General features: G+C 53.4%; 1 protein-coding gene across 1 annotated transcript; it reads left to right on the plus strand.

Annotated features, from left to right (window-relative positions):
• The first annotated feature begins 1,345 nt into the window (after nucleotides 1-1,345).
• Nucleotides 1,346-23,878, plus strand: SLC26A9 (solute carrier family 26 member 9). Its single transcript, XM_068659966.1, has 21 exons — nucleotides 1,346-1,449; nucleotides 8,257-8,383; nucleotides 9,371-9,510; nucleotides 9,816-9,926; nucleotides 10,155-10,324; nucleotides 10,684-10,848; nucleotides 11,422-11,574; nucleotides 11,962-12,044; nucleotides 12,315-12,462; nucleotides 13,189-13,302; nucleotides 13,687-13,764; nucleotides 14,050-14,145; nucleotides 16,094-16,200; nucleotides 16,880-16,949; nucleotides 17,185-17,277; nucleotides 17,719-17,835; nucleotides 18,510-18,827; nucleotides 19,056-19,110; nucleotides 19,488-19,633; nucleotides 20,422-20,499; nucleotides 20,785-23,878. Exons 2-21 carry the CDS (start codon nucleotides 8,259-8,261, stop codon nucleotides 20,830-20,832), a joined length of 2,415 nt encoding a protein of 804 aa, XP_068516067.1. The 5' UTR covers nucleotides 1,346-1,449; nucleotides 8,257-8,258; the 3' UTR covers nucleotides 20,833-23,878.
• The last annotated feature ends 382 nt before the right edge of the window (nucleotides 23,879-24,260 follow it).

Raw genomic sequence — 24,260 nt, forward strand, 5'->3', positions numbered from 1 at the left:
CTTCAGCCCCACACGGGGATGTTGATTTAGGAACACGAGGAAAAAAATCTTTCAGGTACCTGCCAGGAAAAGTGCCCACCTCGATGACATGAGAAACATCCCCTGCAGCACTGGTTGCTCCTGTAGGCAGTGTTGTGATGCCAGCAATGCCTCTGCAGCAGGAACTCCGTTTCCTCTCCCTGTATGTGCCGTGCCTGCAGGACCCTCGGCTGGGACCCTTGGGTGCTGTGCCCTGGGCTGGCCCGGCGGCGGGGACCACCGAGTGCAGCGGTGGCCTGGCCGTGCTCCTGCCATGTCACGCGGTTCCGTTTCAAAGGGCTCCTGGCATATCAGGCTGCCCTTTTAAAAAGCAGTTGATATGAGTTATTAATGATATTTACAGGAGAAGTGCTTGGCAATTATTACCCCTGTCTGCTAGGCGGCAATGAATCAACCCCCGTTTGCGGCACCCTGCGGCAGGGTGTTGCTTTGGCATGTTGGGGACACGGCGATTGATTCCCATTAGATGAGGTTTCGTGGCAGGAAACGCGGATGCCTGGCTCATGTGCAAGGTACCAAGCAGAGCTGTTTGCTCCGACGGCCTCCGGGAGCGAGCAGCAGCCACCCTGCTGCCCTCGCCCTTCTCGCCTTGCCTGGGGGACAACGGGAGCGCAGGAGATGAGTTCCTCCCGCAGCAAATATTTCCTTGCTGTTCCTCTGGTGATGCCCCTCTGCCTGGCCATCTCCTCACCGTCATGTCCTGGCTGGCTCCTGCACTCATGAGCACGTTAAGAGGAGAAGGGACCACGGGGCTGGGCACGGCTCGGCACGGCAACGAGCCCTTTGCCCTCGCCCATCGCATCCCACCCCAGCCCACTCCTCTCATCCCTTTGAACCTGGAAAGGAGAAAGAAGCTGCTGTCCCCTGCCAATCCCGCCTTCAAAGCTCCAGCTCCGGGGTCCGGGCCCTGGCACAATGCAGGCCATTGTCCTTTTCGGAGCACAAAGGCCGGGGGACGCCACCCAGCAAAAAGCATCTTCTGCCGCGCCGCGTGCGGACGGGGCGAGGGAGGGGGCCCGGGGTGCCGGTGAATATGAGCTATTGTCACGGGGAGCCCAGAGCACCGGGGACCTGCGGAGGTGATCAAACGGCCCAGGCCCGAGCGGGAAGGGGTGGGGTGAGGGGGGACATCCAAAAAAAGCCCTCGTCCCTCTTCAGATCTCTCCTTATCTCCCCGGCTATCTCCTGGGCTTAGCCCGGGTGTACTTGCTGGCAATTACACTCGGAGAGGCCAATCAGGCGCCGAGCACAGCCCTCGGTCCCCTTGACTGAGGTGATTTATAAATGACTCACGGGCTTATTTGAGCTCAGACCTCTGCTCGGCCGGCGGCAGCTCCGCTCTGCAGCCTCTGCTGCCACCTCCGTGGCTCCCTCGCAGGATCGGCCCTTTCTTCGCCTGGTGAGGTGCAGGTAACCCAGCGCCAACAATCGTGCTCTTTGTCTGGGTGGGCGTGGGGGATTTACACTCTGGTTGCACAGCCACTGGGTGTGAGTTTCAGTATTTGGAGAACTGGTACTTTTTTTTTTTTCCCCTTTCTCTTTTTTTTTTTTTTTTTTTTCTCCCTTCTTTTGCAAAGGGGATTTACGGCAGCAGATTTACTCAGGAATTAGCAACACCAACGATCCAGGAGCTTGATTTATGAAGAGAGGCTGGAAGAGCCAAATATGTGAATTAATTATTGCTAGAATAAATCCTGACATCTTATCCTGGCTGCCTCCCGCTGAGGTCTGGGGGGAATTTGCCTGCTATAGGGGCATCAGTGCTGATGAGCCCCTTGTTTTCATGAGCCTGGTTATCAGCAGGACTTTCTGTGCAGGGGACTGCGTAACGTGGTCCCTGCCCCGAGGATGTCACAGCACGGGTTAGACTTTGCACATAGAGGTGTAGCAAGATGAGGAGCTCTGTGCACACAGCAGTGGGAGAGGAGCACTCGCTGTGCACAGGAACCTCACCTGGGTGAGAGGGCTGAGCTGCCCGGGGCGCCTGGCACGTGGATGCATGGCTGTGCACACGCAGGCAGATCCAGAGGGATTTTAAAGCTGGGAATGAGGAGCACTCCCAGGCTGAGACCTCCCAGGCAAGGTGTAGGGTCCCCAGATCCTCCTGGCACCATTGCACGGGGTGTTGAGGTCCAGTTTGGGCAGGCTCCCTCAAATACAGATGAGAAAATACCCTGTAAGCCTGCCTCTTGGCTGCAAACTGCTGCTCACGAAGCTAGGATGCTTTCATCCTGCTCTGATAAAACATGGCCACACCTTATTTGCAAGCGAGCTGAAAACTGTAGCTGGGACCTGTCCTCTCCCTTGGAGAGACGTCCTTGGAGTGACATCTGGTGCTGGCTGTGCCCAGCATTTCTGCCCTGGATCAGAGATTTCTGGCAGAGAAGCTCTCTCCCACCCTGCGCCCCTGGGGGAGGACGGACCGGGTGACCCACAAGGTGTTTTTCCTCTCCGAGAGCGAAGCCGCAGGGGCGGGGAGCATGTGCACGCGGGAGCTCTCAGCAGGCATCCCGGATAAGTGTTCGCAGGCAGTGCAAGAATGCTGCAGTCTGCAGACTTTTTAATTCCTCGGGATTTGCATTGCCCACCTGCTCTTCAAAGGCCGAGGGCAAGGTCTGTGTCAGAGGCATGTGGTGCGCAGAGACTCGCGGCGCGGAGGAACGCCGAAGTTCCCCTTCTGCTTCTTCTAATTCCACGCATAAACCTTTCCTCCTCCCCACCCCAAGGGCTCTGTAAGCAGATGGAGCAGCACGGGGATAGGGAGGAAGCACAAGCCACTTCCCAGGGGACGGACACAGATGCCGTTAAGGCCAAGCACCACGCTCCACCTGCCAAGGAGCTGCCACCCAGCACCATGGTGCTGCCCTCAGCAAGGTGACACCTTCAGGACCACAGACCGGGGCAGTGCAGGGAAGCTGGCAGCTTCTGGAGGACTCAGATGAATTCCAAAATGATGAAGATGCATCCCAAAAGTCCGTCTTTATCCTGGCACCCTTGCTTGCTTCCTGGAAGAGAGGTGGAGGACACAAGATGTCCCTGCTGTGGGGCTGCGCAGAGCGGGGGCAGGCAAAGAGCCGGGGCTGTAGACAGGAGATGCTCTGAGCCTCTGGAGCCATCGCCCAGCACCTTTCCTTTGCACCAAATCACCTTGCTGCTGTTGTTCTTGCAGCAGAGGCTGTGCCCAAGGACAGGCTGCCTGTGGGGGCTTTTTGTGCCCCCGGCTGCTGCCTGCCCCCAGCCTCCCCCGGCCGGGCACGGCGCTGGGCACAACTGCAGAAGCCATGGAGGGCTAAGGAAGGGTTGAGAGCAAATGGGCTGATCAAACAAATCACAGCAAGAGAGGGCCGAAGCTGGGCTCGTTTAGCCTGGTGCCAGCACAGAGCAGATCCTGGTGCCCATGGCATTTTTCTGCGTTCACAGTGGCGTTAAAAAGAGCAGAAGCCTGCTGGATCTCGGCCTTTTCCTTAACAAACTCCCTTTGAGCCAAACACTTTGGCTTCACCTTCAGTAGCTGGCAGATGTCTGCAGATCTTATTATTCTGGTTACCAAGTGCAGAGCTAGTTTGGTTAGAAACCCGTGTGAAGTGGTACATCAAACATTGGCACCGGCCCAGCGCCGGCAGAACAAGAGCACAGCGCTCCCCTGCCCGCTGCCTGCGCTGGGCTGGGTCGCTCGAAACAAGAAGAGGGCCATCTGCCTTATGGAAATCACCTCCCGAGCACTCCAAATATTTAAGCTAAACAAAAAGAAAACATTGGTTGAATGCCTGGCAAAAGTGGAGGCGTGGAGGGGGACGTGAGAGCCGGGGCTGCAGTGTGGGGCGAACGTGGGACGGGGAGGTGGGAGCTGGGGGAGCGGAGCTGCCTCCTTCCTTCCTTCCTTCCCGGCATGTTTGGCTCCATCCCTGCCCCAGCACAGTCAGGCAGGGCCAGCCCCTTCTCTCTCTTCCCCTGAGTTTTATTCCCCCAGCCATCACGGCAGCACCCGCATGCTCTGCATGGAAAGCTGTTTATGAAGTCTTCTCTGAACTTTGCAGACTCTGGCATTTTGCCATTGCCAAGGCTACAAGCCCTCTTTGCGGTAGGATCTCTCTCACTGCTGAACTCCACGTTCCCCTAGGATCAGCCTCTTCTGTTTCTAAAGCAGGGAGGTTAAGAAAAGGCTGCAAACCCATACCCACCGCGTGTCCCTGCATGCTGCTGGCAGCTCAGCCCCTGCGACACCGCCGCTGGCTCCCTGCATCTGCCTGCTCCCCTCCCAAATGAGCTGTGTCACCAGGCGAGACATTCCTACCGCTATAGTTACACCAAAACCAGGCTGTAGCTCTGGTTTTACCGCTGCGAGGTGCTTTCTTCCCGCATCACTTCAGTTGCAGATGAGCCTGGGGGAAATTCAGGGCTAAAGCCAAGTCGGATCAAAGCGATTTTAACTGCAAAAGCTCTGCCCAGCCAGACAGCTCCACTGAAGGCACTGCCCTGCTGACAAGCTCCCAACGAGGTCCATCGGCCAGACTCAGTCCTGGCCTGTCCCCGATGCCAGGAGGCTGGAGGGAGTGCAGGATGTGGGAGCAGAGCTGCGGGGCTGATCGGCGCTGAGAGCGGGCTGAATTGCACCACGTCCTTCTGCAATCCCCGAGCTGCCTGATGGCAGAAACCTCCTGCTCCTCTGCCTGTGTGCTTGGCGAGCCCAGCTCCACATCAGAGGGGTGGAAGGTGTGAGAAGGAAGCGGGTGGGAAAGGGAGGGTGAGGCAGAACTCAGCCTGGAGAGCACCGCAGCACCCAGCACCGCAGCCACCCTGTCCTTCCCCTCACCCCGCTGCAGCCAGCAAGCACCCCAGGGATGGAGGGGAGGAGGTGACATCCTCTCTGTCCCTGATTGATGCACGCCCTTTCACCGTGTAGCCCCAGGGCTCCCGTGGCACCTGCATCCCGAGCTGCGAGCAGGAGGCCGGGGGCCGTGGCGTGCGCCGTGCTGGGAGCATGATCCAGAGCAGCCGGAGTCAAGACCTTGTCCTGGTGTCGCAACCAAAGCTTGCACCTGTGCTTGCCTTCTGCAGGCAGGCCTTGCCTCCTGGGGTAGGGGAGAGCAGCTTTTTGTAACCTGTTTTTGGGCAACGGAGCTGGGAGAGAGGTGTTTGCAGTGAAGGTTCACCCAGGATTCAGAAGGGGCAGAGCTCTGAACTCCAGTCAGTGAGGAGATCTGGGGGTGTGTGTGCAAGGAGAAGGGGGACCGACAGGGGATAGGCAAAGGAGGAAATGGTTTTTCCAGAATACTGAATTTTTCTCCCTAAAATACTGGGAGACATTCCCTGAATGTCCATCTCTTACACTGGGATGCATTCGGGCCCTTATATTGTGCATAAACCAGCAAATCCAGCCCCAGATCAGATTGCTTTCCCACCAAATTTCAATTCCCACTCCCCGGCGTGAAGTCCCTTTGCTGGGCCCGTGCCAGCCCAGGAAAGCAGCGTTACGCCAATGGGTCCTATCAGTGCTCACCAGAAACCTCAATGTGACTTTCCCCAAACACAGCTATCACCAGCACAGGCAGAGAAGATAAGAGCCCAGTAAGCTTGCAAGACGAACACTAGGGGAAAAAAATCCATGCTAGGCAGTCCCGGGGTGGTTTGGGACTGGCAGGGCAGGAACCAGACAGCCACGACCTGAAGGGACTTCAGCTGTGACCTGGGACATCTCTCACCCACATCGTATGCTTGGAGTGGAGTGGTTCTGCCTTCGTCTGCTGCTCACACCAAGTATCACACCACAGTCACGCTCTCGGTGTTTCTCGAAGACTCCAGCAGGTTTACCAGTGAGGAGATTTCACACCTCAGCATCACCCACCCTGCTGACACACGGAGGGCTTCGTTTCCTGAAATCACAGCTCAGAACAGGGGCTCAGCTCTTGGAGCTCTGCCCTGGGACCCATCCCATCCCTAATTTCCTTGCCCATTCTGGAACAGAGCTCTTGGGAGGAGCCACGCGCTGCCTCTCTGCTTTCCTTCCCACTCACTGCATCTCTTGCAGGATTCAACCCAGACTCACAGCTGGCCGTGGTCTTACCCCATCAACACCAGGACAGCTGGTTCTGCCTTTTGTTCAGGGAGCAGTCACATGGCTCATTCTCCTGAATTCCAAAATCTCAAAGGTTTAACCTGCTGTTTGATCTAGGGCAAGGCCAATGATAAGCCAAGTCGAGAACTTGACTCTGTCCGAGACGCTGACATCATCAGCCTGTTTGTTTAAGATGGAATTTAATCATGGGGGTATTTTCCCCTCTATTCTTGCCTTGTTTGTTATTTTTCCTGATTGCCAGCACTTTCGCTCAGCAGGAGAAATTCATTAAAGAGCCGTGATATAATTGGCTGGTTCAGCCTGATGGCAGGCAGGCTGCTCGGCGAGTGATGGAGCCCAGAAATAAAACCGAGGGACCTCATGCAGCAAAAACTCTGTTGAGTTTTGTCACCCTTAGAAGCCTGCTGCAGGGCCTGGACCAGGGCTAGAAAATATTCATGAGGGAAAAATGGAAACCTGGAAGAAAGCAGAGGGGCTGGGACAGGACTGGTGTAGCCTGCGATGGGAAATGCAGATGGGCTTCTGGCATCAGTGTAGGGAGTGGAAAATTGCCCTGGACATCGTTATTCTCAGCCTGCTCCAATCCTCCAAAGGGTAAAAGCTGCGATCTCTCTGGGAAGGGCTCCCCTGGTTGGGAAGCAGGTGCAGGGATGCCAGCGGGTGCGTGCCTGCAGAGGGCACTGGACCGAGCGGCTGCTGATGCAGGAGGAGGGGAGCACGGCCTCGCCTGGCACCTCGCGGGGCCTTCGAAGCCAGCCCCATGCTGGATGCCCTGGGGACCCTCCCGAATCAGCGCAGCGTGGATCTGAGCCTGTGTTCACATCCATCCATCGCCGGAGCTGTTTCACAGCACAGTGCACTCGGTGCCCCTGTGACCACGCAGGCACCTGCGGCAGCGGTGGGGGTGATGACCTCCCTTCCCTAACATCAGCTCCCATTACCATAATGATCCTGCTGACCTAAATTCCCCCCGAAAGAAGTTTCGGCTGCATGCATCATGCTTCCCCGCCAGGCCCTGCACTGCAGGGCTGCTCAGCTCCGTGCTGCTCACTCATCCATCCCCTCGGAGGGAGCTGAGCTGGGTGCTGGTGCTGCCCACGAAGGTTCACCCATCCTGGATGTGCCCTGACCTCGGTGGCACTCGCTGTGTCAAAAGGAGAGGGAAGGATCCGGCCCGTTCACGCTCTCAGAAACCTGGATGTCGTTTCTTGATACACTCTCCTGCCTGAATCACCAGCTTTTTCCACCCCCTCTTCTGCTCCTGTGTTGGGCAATGACCCACTTAGGCGCATGCCATGCCACAAATAATTACCAATACCCCTCTGCTGTGCCTGACCACTTCCTCCCTCCACCCCCAGACTCTCCGGTTTGCAATGATTCTCCCTCTTCCCAGGAGTTGCCGGTCACAGTAAAATGAGGGCTCTCTGAAGTTCCTCAACTTCTTTGGCAAGACCCAGATACTGCACAGGACCAGTCCATCAGGATGCTTTGGCATCATCATCACTGAAATGGATTAGCAACGGTTATCTTCCTCCGCACCACTTCCTAGAATAGATCCAGGACTAGTCCACAGCCTTTCATGGCAAGCAAGAATCTGGGAAGGCTGCTGGATGCAAATGAACGCAGTGGGCAGTGAAACAGGAACACCTCAGGAGGAAACTGCCTTTAATCTCAGTGCCAGTATCTGCCGGCGCACACTCGCGTGGCGCAGCCTTGGCAGCCCTGCTGGTGGATGGGGAAACTGAGGCACGGGAAAGGTCAAGTGCCTTGCCCGAGGCAAAAAGGCAGGCACCGGCAGGGCTGGGATTAACACCCATGCTCATCTGCCAGACAATCCAGGGCACTGCAGTCCCCTCCACGCGGCATCGCTCATTGGCATCACCCCGAAACAGCCGGTGAGGGCTCGCGGGGCCGGGGAGCAGCAGCCCCCAGTGCTGGGAAGCCACTCCCAGGGCCTGCCTCTGCGCCACGGGGAAACTATTTAGGGTGGAGATGTTCGGGGAGGGCTCCCAGACGCTGGAGGTGTCCGGTCTGTTATACTGCAGGTGGGGCCAGCTCCACTCACATTCTTGGCTTTGCTTTTTTCTTTCTTTTTTTTTTTTTTTTTTTTTTTTTCTGGGAAAAAAATTTAAATGATCCAGAGATGAGCCACGCCAGACCCCGCTATGTCATCGAACGTCCTGCATATTCCGTCAGCCTCTTTGATGAAGAGTTCGAGAAGAAAAGCAGAAGTTACCCCGTTGGGGAGAAGTTGAGAAACCTTTTCAGGTAACGCAGAATCCTGCAGCTGCTCCTGGGGCAAAGCTAAACCAGATTGGGTCTGGAAATGGGATATAATTTGGACCTGGGGACATAGTTCCCATTTTTATCCTGGGAAACCTTCTCCATGGTCTGCAGGGCTTTGATGTATGAAAGACACCGGGGAAATGCAAATCGTGACGCAGCAAGTGAAACTGGTTGCTCTTTTCACTGCCCCAGCTGTTACGCTATAAAGCAAACAAGCGGAACGCTTTGCACTGCGTGCATTTGGGATCTGTGCTTCTGTCCTCCAAATTTTATTTATAACAACAACAACAACAAAGTATAAATTGCGATGTAGATATGGGCGTGTGGACTATTGCTTGAATCTTTTCAGCTGGGATTTCCTTTTATCAGCTTTCTGATTAAAAATAGTACCGGCTTTCCTTAAAGAAAGATGCATAATCCTGCTGATAGCTGTCCTGGAAACCTAGCTCCACTCCCTGGAAAATGAAGGCAGCGGAATAGGGAAGGGGAGAGCTGCAGGTCGGCAGGCAGGGATGTGAGAAGCTGCATGCTCAGAAACAATCTTCTTCCTCAGACACACTTGGTTTTTTTTTGACCAAGCACCTGCAAAATTTCACCTTTGGCTCTGTGCACCCACCCCGGGAATCTCTGAGCTGCGGTTCAGCTCACAGCTCCCCTACCCCTTTGTGCTGGAAACAAAGCCTCCAGAAACTGGGCAGCCAAATCCTTCAGAGCTGTGGCAGCACCGGGGACTTCCCAGTGAGTCAGGAGTGGCCCCACAATAATCCTGCATGGCACGGGCAGCAATTAGCTGGAGGAGCCTTGCTGTTGCAGGGAAAGGCTGTGCCCCAAACACGGGGCTCGGGCTTTGGTGTGGGAGAAATGTTGAGACATTCCCAGGAAGATCTTTCCTTGCCTCCTTCCTTCCTTGCTCATTTCCCTGATTGCTCGCTTTTCTTGACTTTGCATATTTTTGTTTGTCTCCTCTAGGTGTTCAGCTTCCAGATTGAAGCTCTTCCTCTTCAGCCTTTTCCCAATACTCGCGTGGCTTCCCAAGTATAAAATTAAGGAGTACGTTTTGCCTGATGTCCTCGGTGGGCTCAGTGCGGGGACGATTCAAGTGCCACAAGGTGAGGAGCAATAACTTTCTGGGTCTCCAGGAGAGGACAGCACATTGCAGACGGGAAGGGACACCCAGTTTGTGGGGGTTACCTACTTTATGGCTGGCACGTACAAACCCAAGCTCAGCCTCCTGCTGGTCCCTACATATCCCTGTGGAGGCCTCCCTTGCCCTCTCTGTCCCATGCTCTGCCTGGAAAGCAGTGCCTGTGCTGGCCACAGCACCTTCCTGGAGCTGATGCACAGCTCTGGGGCTGTGAGCATCCCCAGTCTACTCAGACCTGGCTCACCCGCCCCTTCCCCTTCTGCTCCCCAGGGATGGCTTTCGCGCTGCTGGCCAACCTGCCTCCCGTCAATGGGCTCTACTCCTCCTTCTTCCCCCTGCTAACATACCTCTTCCTTGGCGGTATCCATCAGATGGTCCCAGGTAAGAGGCTGTGGAGTTACTTGCACGGGGCAGCAGATGGGATGGGAACACTCGCCGTGTGCCGGGATAGAGATGTTTGGGCAGGGTCGGTCCTCGGGGCTCACGGTGTCCCCGGTTCCTGTGCTGCGGTGATGGGCTGGGCAACTCTGGACAGCCTGACACGTCTGAGTGCTTTCCAGGGCAGGACGCTCCAGAGCAAAGCCCTGACCTCGCTGTGTTGTGCTGAAGGTACTTTTGCAGTCATCAGCATTATCGTCGGCAACGTCTGCAACGAGCTGGCTCCGGAGTCGGACTTCCAGTACTCCACCCACAACGAGACCGGCATCAACACCACAGCCCTGGAAGCGGCCAGGCTGGAGATCTCTGCCACGCTGGCCTGCCTGACAGCCATCATACAAGTAAGGGCTCTGCACCACCCCTGCTCTGCCCCCTGGCCAAAGCTGACCCGCAGGGACTCATCCGGAGCAGAGGCGAGGGGTGGGCGCAGGAGCTGGAGGTGGCCCCACTGCACCAGGGGTGATGCCTGGGGGGGTCCTGCCCCAGCTGCGGTCTCGGTGTGAGCTCTCCCAGCAGAACAGCCAAAGGCTGGCCAGCCCTGGGACAGGACCGCAGCCAGGGACAACATCCCTACAACATCCCTCCTGTCCTGCAGCAATTCTCCCTCCCCTCCGCCCCGCGCAGCCCATCCCTGCAGGCTCTGCACCTCGCGTTTTCGGGCTGGCGCGTTTCTAACAACTCCTTGTCTGTCCTACCCTAGCTGTGCCTGGGATTCGTGCAGTTTGGCTTTGTTGCTATCTACCTCTCAGAGTCTTTCATCAGGGGCTTCATGACAGCAGCAGGGCTGCAGATCCTCATCTCCGTGCTCAAGTACGTCTTCGGCTTGACGGTCCCATCTTACACCGGGCCCTTAGCTATCGTCTATGTAAGTGGGTGCTCTGGGCAGGGGCCTTCCCTGCGCCTCCTCCCCCCGTGACCACCACACCGCAGGCACCACAGCCACCTCTGCTGGGGAAACTGGGCTGGGGAGAGGAGGAGAGGGTGGAGGGAGGGGGAACCCGGCTGCACTGCGCTGCTGCCCCTGCGGCTCACCTGCAGTCGTAGCTGAGCTCCTGCCTGGTGGGGTGTAAGCAGAGATAACGAAGTGGGGCTGGGATTTGGGCAGAATACGAACCATGCTGCTTTACAACAGGAGGTTTGCACAACTGATAGCAACAGAAACTTCTTCTGTGGGTAGGTTTTCCCATTCCCGGGCTTTTCTGCATCTTCCCTAGATGCATCCTCCATGCACGCAGCTAGAGCTGCATTTAACCAAACCGCACAGAGCCAGGGCTGGCTGCTGATCTCCCAGCAGCAGGATTTCTAGCACTTCCCTCACCCCCAGACATCTCAAGGTGTTTGCAGGCAATTACAGTAACAAGCATTCTCCACTGTGCTGATCGCACTGCCCAGGGTCTCAGGTTCCCCGTGACACCTTCTTCTCTTCTCTCCCCTTTAGACATTCATTGACATTTGTAAAGGCCTGCCCCAAACCAACGTGGCCTCCCTGATCTATGCCTTGGTCAGTGCTGTGCTCCTGATCGTTGTCAAGGAGCTCAACCTCAAGTACATGAAGAAGATCCGGATGCCCATCCCCATGGAGATCATCATCGTAAGTGAGGCGTGAGCTGTCCCTCGGACCTCCGGGGGGTTCCCAGACCCTCCCAGCCCCAGGACACCAAAGCCACCCCTGGGACACCAAAGCCACCCCTGCACAGCATCTGCACGCTCAATACGCTGTGACCCCACATGGATCACAAGTTGGGGCACCTTTGTGGAGGATGCCTCCAACACCCAGGTCATCCCTCTTAGACCATACCAGCATCCTGGTGGTGCCAGGGATCAGGAACATAACCCTTTCTGGGGACGGTCCCTCCTGTCCCAGCCTGAATTTGGTGCTGATTTTCTACCGTCAGCCCCAGGAGAAGAGTAGGTGTAGTGCTTCCAAAAGAGTTCATGCTCTTTCTGCTCACCGCTTGTTTATTCTCTGTATGTCCAGGTAATAGTTGCGACTGCAATCTCTGGCAGCTTTCAGATGCCTGAGAAGTACAACATGCCAGTAGTTGGGAAGATCAGCATGGGGTAAGTGCATGTGCACCTCTGACTCACCATCCAAATAATTTCATTTCCTCCTCCTCATTCTGCAGCCTGGAAAACCCCTCCCTGCTGCGTGACAGTCCCCTTCCAGGACTGCCAGGCAGCGCTGCTGGGCCCCGTTACACAATGCCCCCATTCTCTGATCCCAGCCACGGTTCGGACGTGTTTAGACACCGATCCTGAACCCGTGTGCTTCTCACCCCCCGCCTCCAACACTGGTGCCCCAACCGCCTCTCGCCTCTGCTCTGCGTGCAGGTTCCCAGCCCCAACCCTGCCCATGGTGAGCAAGTGGAAGGACATGATCGGCACGGCCTTCTCGCTGGCCATCGTGGGCTACGTGATCAACTTGGCCATGGGGAGGACCCTGGCAGCCAAGCACGGCTATGACGTGGACCCCAACCAGGTAATGCTTGCTCTGGAGGGACGCGGGCGAGGAATGTTCCCCTGGCTCTCAGGCGTGAAGGGAAGACCTCCCTGCACGAGGGGGAAGCTTGCAGATGCACCCTGCGTAAAAACCTACGTGCTGCTCCTGTGCACGTGGCGGCTTGCCAGGCAGGGGCCGAAAGGACGTGGCGGATCCATTTCCTAACAGGTGGGAGAGAGGCTGACAAAGGGTAGGAAGATGTAGGTTCAGCTCTCTGATCTGCCTTCCCTCCAGAGCTGAGGCTTCAGCCCCAAGTGCTGGCCCCGATGGCATTTTTGCAGGATGCTGGGGCACAGCGAGGCACATGCACTGCTTTCTGAGCAGAGAAAGACCTGGATTCCTGGTGTGTCACCCAGACACTGCGACAGGCAGGACATTAAATAATCCTCTCCTGTCATTGCTGGCACAGCGGTAGCTTTCAGGAACAGCCACGAAGCCCTGCCCTTAGCGTGTCAACAGATGACAAGTGTTCATGCGGCACGGTGCTTCCAGGTTTCCCTGCCATGGCAGCACCATCCCAGCTCTTCCTGGAAGGAGCGGGTCTGGGACACTCCGCAGAGAGCCTGTCCTCTCCCCGGGGGCAGAGTGCTGCCAGCAGGGCTGCTGGAGGCCCTGGGGAGTTTCTGCCACGCAGAGCCCAGCCCAGGTTCATCCTCTTCTGCCTGGCAGCTCAGCTGCCTTCACCGTGTGCCCCCATCTCCGCAGGAAATGCTGGCCCTGGGCTGCAGTAACTTCTTCGGATCCTTCTTCAAAATCCACGTCATCTGCTGTGCGCTCTCCGTCACCCTCGCTGTGGATGGGGCAGGAGGGAAATCACAGGTTGGTTCTTCCCCTCCTCTCTCCCCTGCGTGACCCACTTTGAACACAAACCCCGGCAGAGGTGCACCCTGCCAGCCTGACGTCACTGCTGCAGGTCTGGAGAAGCTCCCTATGAGCGCTTCACGTTGTTATCAAATGCAAAACGTGCTCCCCAAAAGCCTCACGTTTTGTCTGGGTTGTTTGTTGGATTGGTCACAGATGGGTTTTCTCAGATTTTTCTATTTTTTTTCTCAGAGCTGTGAAATCTCAGCCTGTTTCTCAGAGGCAAACCACTGCTCACGACCAGTGCTGCAGCGCCCAGCTCCGGTGCTGGCTGAAGCAAGGACCAGGAGGGGGTTTTGGAAGACCCAGGATTTAATGATGTGGTTTCTCTCTTTTTTGCAGGTGGCAAGTTTCTTTGTGGCAATGGTGGTAATGGTGACTATGCTGGCCCTGGGGATCTACCTTGAACCCCTTCCAAAGGTAACACGAACAAACGTGCAAACAGCGCGGCCACGGCATCACATCCCCAACCTGCCGAGCGAACTAGAAAACCACAACACAAACCTGTGAACAGCGGGGTTTGCTGTGGGCTGGGGTCCTGTCTGCAGCAAACAGAGGTCTTCTAAACCGTTATGCTCCAAATATGATCTCTGTGAGCTTTCCTATTCCCTTGTGGCCACTGGGCTGAGGGCGGGAGGTGCTGCCGGGCTGGGAAAGCTGCTCCAAAACGCGCTGCAGCGCTGACACCGTGCCCTCTCCTCCCAGTCCGTCCTGGGAGCTCTCATCGCCGTGAACCTGAAGAACTCCCTCAAGCAGCTGGCCGACCCCTTCTACCTGTGGAAGAAGAGCAAGCTGGACTGCGTGAGTGCCTGGGGCTGGGTGGAGAACCCCTGGTGGCAGCCGGGGGAGGTGGGCTTCGCGCCGGTGCCCCCAGCTCTGCCTCGCCTGGCTGAGCTGCTCGGCGCACATATCACGGAGGCCTGAACTATTACCTGCTCTGTTTAAATGCCAATCAAGTGCAGGAGCCTGTTTGCCCAGAACTAGCCAAACCGGCCCTGCTCAATATCTGGGAGTCATGACTTAAAAACTCACACAATAGCCCTCCAGGGCGAGGAGAGCCCTTCGCTGCGATAAGGACTCCAGGCACTGGTTGATGTATAAACCCAGGCGGGGGGTGTGGGGGAGTGAGAACGGAATTTGGAAATGTCTGACATAAAAAGACAGTGTTTGAACAGGGCTCCCACGGCTGAGTGGTGTGTGTGGACACTGAGCCAATATCCTGCCGGGTCCCGACACCCCGCCTTATCGGAGGAATCAGGAGTCCAAAGGGGCTGACCTGACTCATCAAGAGCTTTCCCGAAACACTGCTCAAACAGCTTCCCGGGGACAGATGGGCCAGCAGCGCTGGCCGAGCCATGTGGCTGTGGTGTGAAGGCTCTAGCTCGGGACACGAGCTGCAGAAATTCAGTCGGTGCTGAGGTGGTGCCGCAGCCGGGCTGGAGCAGGGATGTGCGAGGGCCCTGCTGGCACCGTTACTGCAGAGCAGGCTCAGCAGAGAGAAAGTCACTGATGGGAAGATGTTTTGGGGCAGGATTGTGTGTCCAGCCCTCCGCCAGGAACTGTGCTCAGCAAGTTAAACACCACAGGTTTTAATGATGCCTGGCAGAGAGGCTGGATGTGTGCCAGCTGGGCAAAGCCCTGGGGAGGCTTCTCCAGAGAAGCCCTCGCACCCCATGTGTGGGCAGGGGAAGTCGCTGCCCTTCACCAGCGCTTGCAAGAAGGCTGCACAGCGACGCGTGGTGTGCCCAGGACCCACTAGCAGCGACCGTGAGCTGCCTGCAGGTGCAGAGAGCGCAGGGACCGGGCAGATGCCATTGGAGTGAACTGCATTCCCCTGACCTTAATCTGCCTGGTATTTGAACTAGATTCGGTGTCCTTCCCGTCCCAAACTGAGGCCACCTCTTCTGGGTGATGTCAGCAGATTGGTGTCCATTACCTCAAGTTGTGTTTCAGCACGAACAGTGGGGACTGCTCCGCAGGCATAGTCCAGTGCCAAGTGTGGATGGAAAGAAGCCCTTACTCACATTTATATGCATCATCCTTAATCTGATATTAAGATGCTGAAGCCATCAAAATTACCCTGATTTGACCGAGGTCAAAGTTAGCTATTAATAATCTTGAGGATGGGTTTATAATCCCCTGATAATAATTCTCAGAAGGCATATTTATACACTCAGGCAGGACTAATTTCACGTGAAGGGAGATGCTCAAGTGCTAATAGATAAAAATGACAAATGACAGAGCTCTGAGCCGAGAGGTGGAGCAGGTTTTGGTATGCTCTGTCATACTTTGTCATCAAATCTGCTCTGTGTTCAGGTCATTTATAGCAGGCGCCCCGATGGTTTCACGTAGATGCTCATTCCTTCTGAAATGCTCTGACTGACAGCAGGAGCCTTCCTGGGGGTGGGAGCAGCTACTGAGCAGCAGATGGGCTGATCTGCAGGAGCCTTTTCTTGGTGCTTTTTGAACCGAGTGAGTGACGGGAGGTCACGCAGCTATGAAGAATTGCTCCGGCTGCTAGTACAGCTGAAAAACTGGGGCTTCTGGCAGGGTTCCCAGCAACGATGCTTCACAGCGAAGCATGCAGTAAGATGCACATTTAGAATAATTGCAGAATTTGGGCCCTGCTCTTCTGATCAGCTCAGCTGGGTAGTTCTTTGGGTCCTGAATGGCACGAGCCGTTCTCCGTCCAGCGCTGTGCTGCAGCCCCTGGCCCAGCAGGACATGCCATGCCCTTCTCTTTCTGCAGCTGGTCTGGCTGGTGAGCTTCCTGTCCGCCTTCTTCCTGAGCCTGCCCTACGGAGTCGCTGTGGGCGTGGGATTTTCCGTGTTGGTTGTGGTTTTCCATACCCAGTTGTGAGTATTGCCCTCCGAAGACCTAAAGAGAAGGAACATCTCCTAGATACAGAACAAGCGACGGGTTATTTTTATAAGCGACCTCTGGCCCGGGTTTTGAAGGAACGTGCAGCAGGAGCCTGGGGGAGTGCAGGTGTCCTCCCTGCCCCTGGAATGTGCAAACAGGAATGGCAGGCGCTAATTTACTGCCTGCATTCCCACTCCTGCGCACGGGTAACGATGTGCACATCCCAAGGCAGGGGGGTGTCGGGCGGCATTTACCTCAACAAGAAAAGCTGCCTGCATAGTTCCCAGCAGAAAATCCTGCCTGTAAGAAGAAAGAGCCCCGTATATGTGCAGAGCCACATCATTTTTAATAGATGGAACCCCTTTATTAACACCTCCCAGACTGGGATCTCAAGTGCAGCCAGCCAGCCCCGGGGTGGACCCAAAGCAAGGCTTGCAGCCAGCCCCGGCACCCAAATGAAAGCCCTGCAGCCCCGTGCCAGGAGCTTCACCTGGGGAATGAGGCTGTCCCAGGGGCTGGCTCTGTTCTGCCAGCATCCACTTGGCCTCCACAGGGCTGAAAGCCGAGTGCTTTCATAAAGCAAAGTTTCAGATCCTGGTGGGGTTTATGAACTGGGGGCAGTTTTCTTCCTCTGTGACTTCCACTCTAATTCTGGTCGGATTTTTCTCCCAGCCGGAACGGTTCTGCCCTGGGCCAAGTAACCTCCACGGACATCTACAAGAACCCAAAAGCCTACAACAAGGTAAGCAGAAGCTAAAATACCCTCAGAGGAAATGTTTCTTTGCCTCTGGTACCAGCACAGTCAGGAAGCCCATGTCCAAGTTTTTGCCTTCGCAAGGCTGTTTGCTGCTGATTTTGGGGTTGCAGGCGAGCTGCTCCCCAGCTTGCCCTCCCAGTTACCTGCTGCCCAGACCCCCAGGCACCCAGCACCCCATGGACCCCACTGGACCGGGTTTGAGTTCCCGTCTCTGTTGCAGGTGCATGAGCTTAACGGGATTAAGATCGTGACCTACTGCTCGCCACTGTATTTTGCCAACTCAGAGATATTCCGGGAGAAGATCATAGCCAAGGTGAGTAATGCCCTGAAAGATTTTTGCTTGCAGCCTATCCCAAACAGCCCTTGCTCTCTTCTGCCATGCCAGGCTGAGATAATTAAGCCGAGGATCATCATGAAAGATCGTCACATCCATGCTCTGTTCTTCCGCTCTCTTCTCTCTGATTTTCTGATTTTGGATCTCATTTTAGAGGCTATGCCTGAATCTTGGCAAGTCTCCTCCTCTGAGCACTGCCAAAGCAGAGTCTCCTTGCTGCACGTGTCCTCTCCCTGCACGTGCTGGCACCCTGTGCCACGGGGGCTGTGGCTGTGTGGTCGCCACCACGATCACCTCATGCCGGTGTAGAGCTGCTGCCAAACTGCACCACGTGCCGCGGGCTGGGACAGCACGGGGAAGACTCCCTGCCTCCGGGGCTGAGCAGGCTTTTTCAGAGAAAACCCTCTTTTTTTTCTACAGACCGGGGTGGATCCGGGTAAAGTGTACTTAGCCAGGAAGAAATATGTGAAGCGGCAGGAGAAGGGGACAGCGCAACCACCAACGAAGCTGCCGAAATTCTTACTGAGGCAGAACAAGGTAACTCCGCCTGGGTCTCCGTGTTGCTGAACAAGCTCTCCAGCTCCACATCAAATAGCTCCTCTCGACACAGGGTTTGCACTCTCTTCCTCATCACATTTACTACTGCCTGCATCCTTCCCTTCCCACCCACAGCTCCATTCCTCCCAACACCCAAACCTGAAGGTGCAGGAGAATTGGAAATGGCTGGGAGTGGGAAGGCTGTAGAGATAGCTAGAATGGGAACAGGGTGAACAATTTACTGGAAACCGGGCTTGCCCTGTTTGTCTAAGGATGTACCTGTTTCTCTAAGGGTACACCTATGCCAGCTTCAGAACCCTTCCCTTGTGGAACACATTTCCCAGTCATCCCAGCTTCATTGGTTTGTGCTGCTGAGCAATCTCGATGCTTGTGAACAGGAATCATTTCAAATTAACCTGCTGCACTCCAAGCCCAAGGGACACAGTTCAGCACCAGGCTGGAGTTAGCCCAGATTAAAACACTTCACGCCGCTGAATGCTTAAGGTGAATTCAGCGTCTGGATCTCGGCCTGTGCTGATAGCTGTGCTGATGGCTGTGCTCAGTGTCTGCGGAGGTCTCGCGTGTATTTGGGTGTAAGAAAAAGCATTTCTTGCAGCACTGGTTCACAAACAGCGGCAATTCTACCCTGCCCATGTTCCTCTGCCTTCCTCTAGACCTTGTCTTTGCAAGAGCTCCAGAAAGACTTTGAAAGCACCTCTCCAACAGATACCAACAACAACCAGACGACCGCTAATGGTGCCAGCATCTCTTACGTCACGTTCCGCCCGCCTGCCAACGGCGCCGGGCAGGGGCACAGCTCCGGGGAGCTGGGCAGCACCACCAGCCTGCAAGGAAGCACCTTCAGCATCATGCCCACAGCAGATGTTGACCCTATGGCCACGGCACCGCCCTATGTCAGCTTCCACACCATCATCCTGGACATGAGCGGGGTGTGCTTTGTTGACCTCATGGGCACAAAAGCCCTGGGCAAGGTTAGTCCTCTGCTGCGAACGCAGACAAGCTGCTTACCACCCAGGTACCTTCCACTCCCTTGTGCAGTGCAGATAAAGGTGTTTACCCTCCTCAATAGAAGGTTTGTGTGAGTTTCTCCTTCAGCATTCCCAGGACACGTGTAAAGCCTTGGATAAGACTTCATGTATAAACGCAGAGCTGGAGCAGCAGTGTTATTAATACTCTCTCTCCTCTCCCGTCTCTTCCAGCTGTGTTCCAGTTACCAGAAGATTGGGATTAAAGTGTTTTTGGCCAACGTGCATGGTAAGAATCCATGAAGAGCAAATTTCCATGTGACCTTCCCCCATTTTGGTCTTTTCTTTTTTATCCTTATGTAAACTGTACTAACTGTCATCCCCTTGTTGGACCAAACAAGAACAGGTGAAAGAACAGAAGAAAGCAAGGAGAAACACTGCTCTCTGTCTGTGAAATAGGTTCTTTCATTTGGGAAGTGATATGATAGCAAAATCTCCGTATTTGGTATATAGAAGAAGACTAGAAATGGAATAATTTCTGCTGCAAACCTTTCTTCCCTATGCATCCTGGCATTGCTTTAGCTCAGAGGACCACCATCTGCCATATTCTTTTTCAAAGGCTCCTTCTTTGGTTTCATCCTGGTTCATATACCCTTCCTTCTTCAGCTCAGGTGTACAACGACATTAGCACAGGTGGAGTCTTTGAAGAAGGAGGCCTGGACCAAAACCACATCTTCTTAACAATCCATGACGCTGTTTTGTTTGCACTGGCAAATATCAAAGAAGTCGTCCACCCGCCCATCTTAGAAGAGGTAACATTTGCTCCTGGTTTGCTCCTTCTCTATCTCACAGTGCTGTACTATCAGATCCATACACCATGCCAGCACAAAGGAAGAACAACAACACATTATTGCACATAGTAAAGTTTCTTGTTTATCTCAGGTGGCGAAGGTTTAAATCCAACAACATGTTTCATATCCTAATTCTCGCAAATGAGCCAAGCCCCTGCTGACTGAGTTGCTTTCAATGGAAACTTGGAAGTGTAAATGTTTTCTGCAAAGCCCAAGCTGGGAGATAAACATTGTCCCAGCCTGCAGAAGCCAAAAGAGCTGTGCCAGGTCTATGCCCTCTGTTTGGCATTGGCTGGAGCACGCAGCTCCACCAAGGGCAGAATGTGGCCTTCGGAAATGGAGGCAAAGCACATGCACCTTGAACAGCCCCAGCTTCCAGGAGTGCTTCCCGCGGAGGGAGGAGAAAAGGCCAAGGAATGTGGCACATGCTGACAACACAGGGTCAGATAGGTTGTTTCCCCAAACATGGATTAGTTTATTGCACCATAACTGGAGCTGCAACCAGGGCAGTGTGAGTCGGTTATCTCGTCAGAGTAAGTTAAGGTATCCCGTATCTCTGCGGAGTGATAGGTAAGCACCAGCTCAGTCAGAGGAGATAAGGAGCAGAAACGGGATTCTCCCTGTGCCCCTTCTGCCTGGGCATTTCCCTCTGGGCACTTGTGGTGGCTCTAAGCCTGGCTTAGTCATTTCTTCCGTTTCTTTTGTCCCTGCACTCTGCTAATTTGAGAATTTGACTGTTCCCTGCACAGAGGCCGAACCAGACGGAGCTCTCCATCTATGACGAGTCTGTGGATGAAAGCAGCTCAGAGTTCAGGAACTTGGAGGAGGTTAGTCCCAGCGCCAGGGGTCCCTTCTTCTGCCGAGGGCATAAGGTGGAAGCCAGAAGTGGTGGCTGGGATAGATCAGATGGGAAATCCCATGCACCGCTGCCAGGCAAATTGCTGGCAACAGTAATTCTTTGAAAAACGAGCTTCAAAAATAATTGAAAATCCCTGAGGTCAGGGAAGGGCAGGAGCTCCTGCGGGCATTTCTCTGTGCGACTGAATCACCTGCTGGGTTCATGCCCTGCCGTGGCACCAGCCCTAACACAGCATGCCTTGTGTGCCCTACAGGAGATGTTTGGAAGCATGTTCCGCTCAGAGACCCAGACAGCGCTGTGAGCCTGAGTGCTGCAAACCCTCCCGGACAGCCTCCTCGCTCCCACCCCTTCACGAAGAGCTGAGCTCCCACCCGGGGATACAATAAGCTTGCAAAGCGAGAGGCCATCACACCTCTTGAACTGGTAAATTCCTCCCTCCTGCTCTGCCGCTGGTGCTCAGAGAGGCGGAGCAGGCAACGGGACACTTCAGAAGCAGGAACTCAGGAAACGCCGTCCCCTGATCGCGGAAGAGAAGCGAGTTCACTTGATGGCAGGTGCCTTGATAATGGGATGATCAGTTGGTTTTGCCAAGTGCTCTCCTTTCTCACACAACCGCACTCTTTGGCCCAAAAGGCATTACATAATTTGGTGTCAACCATGACATTTGGGCATCCCCCCTCTTTCTTTGCCTTCCTCCTTGTTTTCCCTGATGAAGTGAAATTAAGCAATCATTACAAGCCTTTCACCGTTCTGAATCATGAGCAAAAGCAACCCTTGCAAGGTGCAGATTTGTCAGGTAATGTTGTTTTTAAATGTGCACTGGTCATCAGGGTGTCCTCACTGTGGGTGCAAACCTTTGTGTTCCCCTGAGCTTTGGTAGCACCCACTCTAAGCTTTTCTGTGCCCCTGCGATGCTCCTGCTCTGCTCCCTGTGCGACCCAGAGACCCAGAACCACTGCCCCAAACCACTGCTGTACCTCTCACACCCTGAAGACCTTAGTATCGTATCTCCGTTGGGCTACTTTCTGGATAACATTTTTTCTTAATAATAGGAATAGTTTGTAACCTGATGTAAGAATTCCTTGCTCCTGTGTGCGATGTGTGCCTGCCTGGTAGGTTGGGTGCATGTTCAGAAAAAAAAACAGGGCCCTGTTCAAACCCCCTCTGAAGTTTTTTAAGCATCTTTCTGCTGACTGAGCAGGGCTTCACATATGGTTCTTAGACTGTGAATGTCATGAAAGCATTAATTCCAGGGGTGTACAGCCTCTTTTTCTTTGCAGACTGAAGTAACTAAACGATTCAGTCCAGCACATGGATGAGTGTTTCAGGAGATACGCTTTTTCCCAAATCACTTTGATCACAAGCAGGAAATCCAGGGACAGGGAGGATGCCCCTTCTGCACACTTCTCATGAAGTCCTAGATCCAGAGCAGTAAAACTGAAATGTCAGTGCTTTTCATGCCTGCATCTAGGAAACAGCCCAAGTGACACCCTGTGCTACAGAGGGCTTCTGATGACAAGCTCTTAAATGGTCACTCGGGCAGCAAGAGAAAACGCTTTTTCACATGTGATATGTCCACAACAATTCTCTACTGCATGTTTGACAATTTTCATTAAAATTCATCACAGACTGATGTTACCAGGACCATCTACCTCTCAGGCACACAAGCCTGACTCACTAACCCAGAGACAGACAGATGAGATCTTAATCATTTCTGGCATTCTTTTATATTTGAGTGATGCTAATAGCAAGTGCTATTTTAATTCCCCTTCCTGATGCCTTCCTTTCTTACCCAGTGCTAATGTTGTGACAGTAATGACAAGATAACAATATAAAGCCTGAAAAAAAATAGGCAGAAGCCAAGGGTTAAAGGAACCCTTCCTCAGTGCATTTCAACCTCAAATTCGGCTTTTATGAAAACAAGGTTATGAAAAAAAATTAAGACAAAGACACATACTGCTATGTCTTCAATTGCAATGAAAGCAACTTCTTCTGTTTGAATTTCAAATCCTCCTACAAAGTATTTCCAGCACTGGGATAAAATACAAAAGTCAACAAGCAAAACTGAACAGTAATGGAAGTAAAACTGGTCAGTCTGTTATATTTCCATGAATGCAAAAAAATAAAGAGTGGCCTTAATAATGAAAGTATATTATATTTTTAAAGGTTATTTCTATTTTATTACTCAAAGATATTAAAAAATGTAACAAGCTTTAATGTACAATTTTGAAGTACATATACATTATTGAGCTGATTCATTAACACATTGCTGGAAAGCTTTCTGGGGAGAGAAAGTGGAGCTTCCCTACAGCTCCCAAATGTCCCATTTTTAAGGAAAACAGAGCTTCATGAACCATCATAGCTAGACAACCGTTACAGGTAACAGCATCAGGACCCTGCCAGTTTGGTTTTATTTAACACCTCATTAACTAAGTCACCATTTCTCTACCTCAGTTTCTGATTATGTGGTGCAGGAGAGTAATAAAACCAAAGAAAGTTAGTTTCCCAAAAGAAAAACCCGCCTGCTAATAGTACTTATTTTGATCTGAGACAGCAGTGGTTCTTCCAGAACTGTGTTTTGTTGTACAAGTTAAAATTAAGGGCTGAATTATCTTAAACTATCTCTGAGGGTGACTACTTATGGTCTTTTTACTACTGCCTGAGCGCTTCTTTTATCTGCTCATTTAAAAAAGGCAACAAAGAAATTGATGCAATGGAAGAAGTTATTCTACAGTAAGTAATCAATATGTCTGTATCTCTGAGGTAGCATTGCTTTAAATGAGGAAAAATTCCAATTTCCCATTCCTCGTTCAGGGTTAGTAATAGGAAACCGATTTCTCAGGGCCTGCCAGACCTAACCCAGGAAGCCTCGGAGCAACAGACCACGTATAAAAACAGATTGTATTTTCTGAAGTTCCTGTAAGCTTAATGAGTGGAATGTCAAGAGAGATGGCTTGCAAGCAGCAGCACTGACTACACGCTTTGCGATCGCGATGGCCCAGGAGGAATGATGCCTCATTTCTGTAGCCATGGGCCAATTCTGGCAATAAATGTAACACCAGAGGACAGATGATATTCCTGGAGGCACAACCTAGCCAGCTCCAAGTCTTCATTTCCATGTGCCTGGACAAAAGAATTGGGGAAGCTCAAATTTATGCTGGGATAGAAAATTTTAATTTCCAGTGTCCCTTTACTGCTCTTAAAATAACAGTTATGTTTCTGTGTAATGGCTCTGAAGCCTTACCTGATAAATGCATGATGTATAACCAGCTCAAAATGTTTGTAATTTATTTAATTTAATATTGGTTTTGTTCTTTTTTTGATAATAAAGAATGTGTGAACAATCACTTGCTTCTTCTGCTATTTGAGCACAGGCTTTCTGTGGCAGCTCCCAGCTGCATTTAAACCTTCAGGAATGCTTATGCCATGGAAAGATGGGATAGATCTTTATAATCAGTACAAGGCCACTGTACAGAAGGGTGGAACAACTTTCCTTGGTGAAACCAGGTGAGAAAACCAGGGGAGTATTTTGCTGCAACGAGATGGGTCTGTACACCAGGGAAAAGCTTCTGAAGACAACTGCTAAACCCAGGGCCATGTTGTGGGGGTTTTGAAACGAGGTGAATTGAAACTCCATCAGGAGTGGGCCTGTTCCTCGGTGAAGGATACTCCTCAAATCCCCCGTTTTTTCCCCAAACGCCTGCCTTTCTGGGAGCAGCCTCCTGGCAC

This window comes from Anas acuta, chromosome 24, assembly GCF_963932015.1.
Source record: "Anas acuta chromosome 24, bAnaAcu1.1, whole genome shotgun sequence".
Classification (NCBI taxonomy): Eukaryota; Metazoa; Chordata; class Aves; order Anseriformes; family Anatidae; genus Anas; species Anas acuta.

Coding starts and splice junctions, on each gene's coding strand:
- SLC26A9 (XM_068659966.1), top strand. CDS start 8,259: ATGAGCCACGCCAGACCCCGCTATGTCATCGAACGTCCTGCATATTCC. Junction 13,303..13,686: donor GGGCAGGAGGGAAATCACAG/GTTGGTTCTTCC, acceptor TCTTTTTTGCAG/GTGGCAAGTTTCTTTGTGGC. Junction 13,765..14,049: donor ACCTTGAACCCCTTCCAAAG/GTAACACGAACA, acceptor CTCTCCTCCCAG/TCCGTCCTGGGAGCTCTCAT.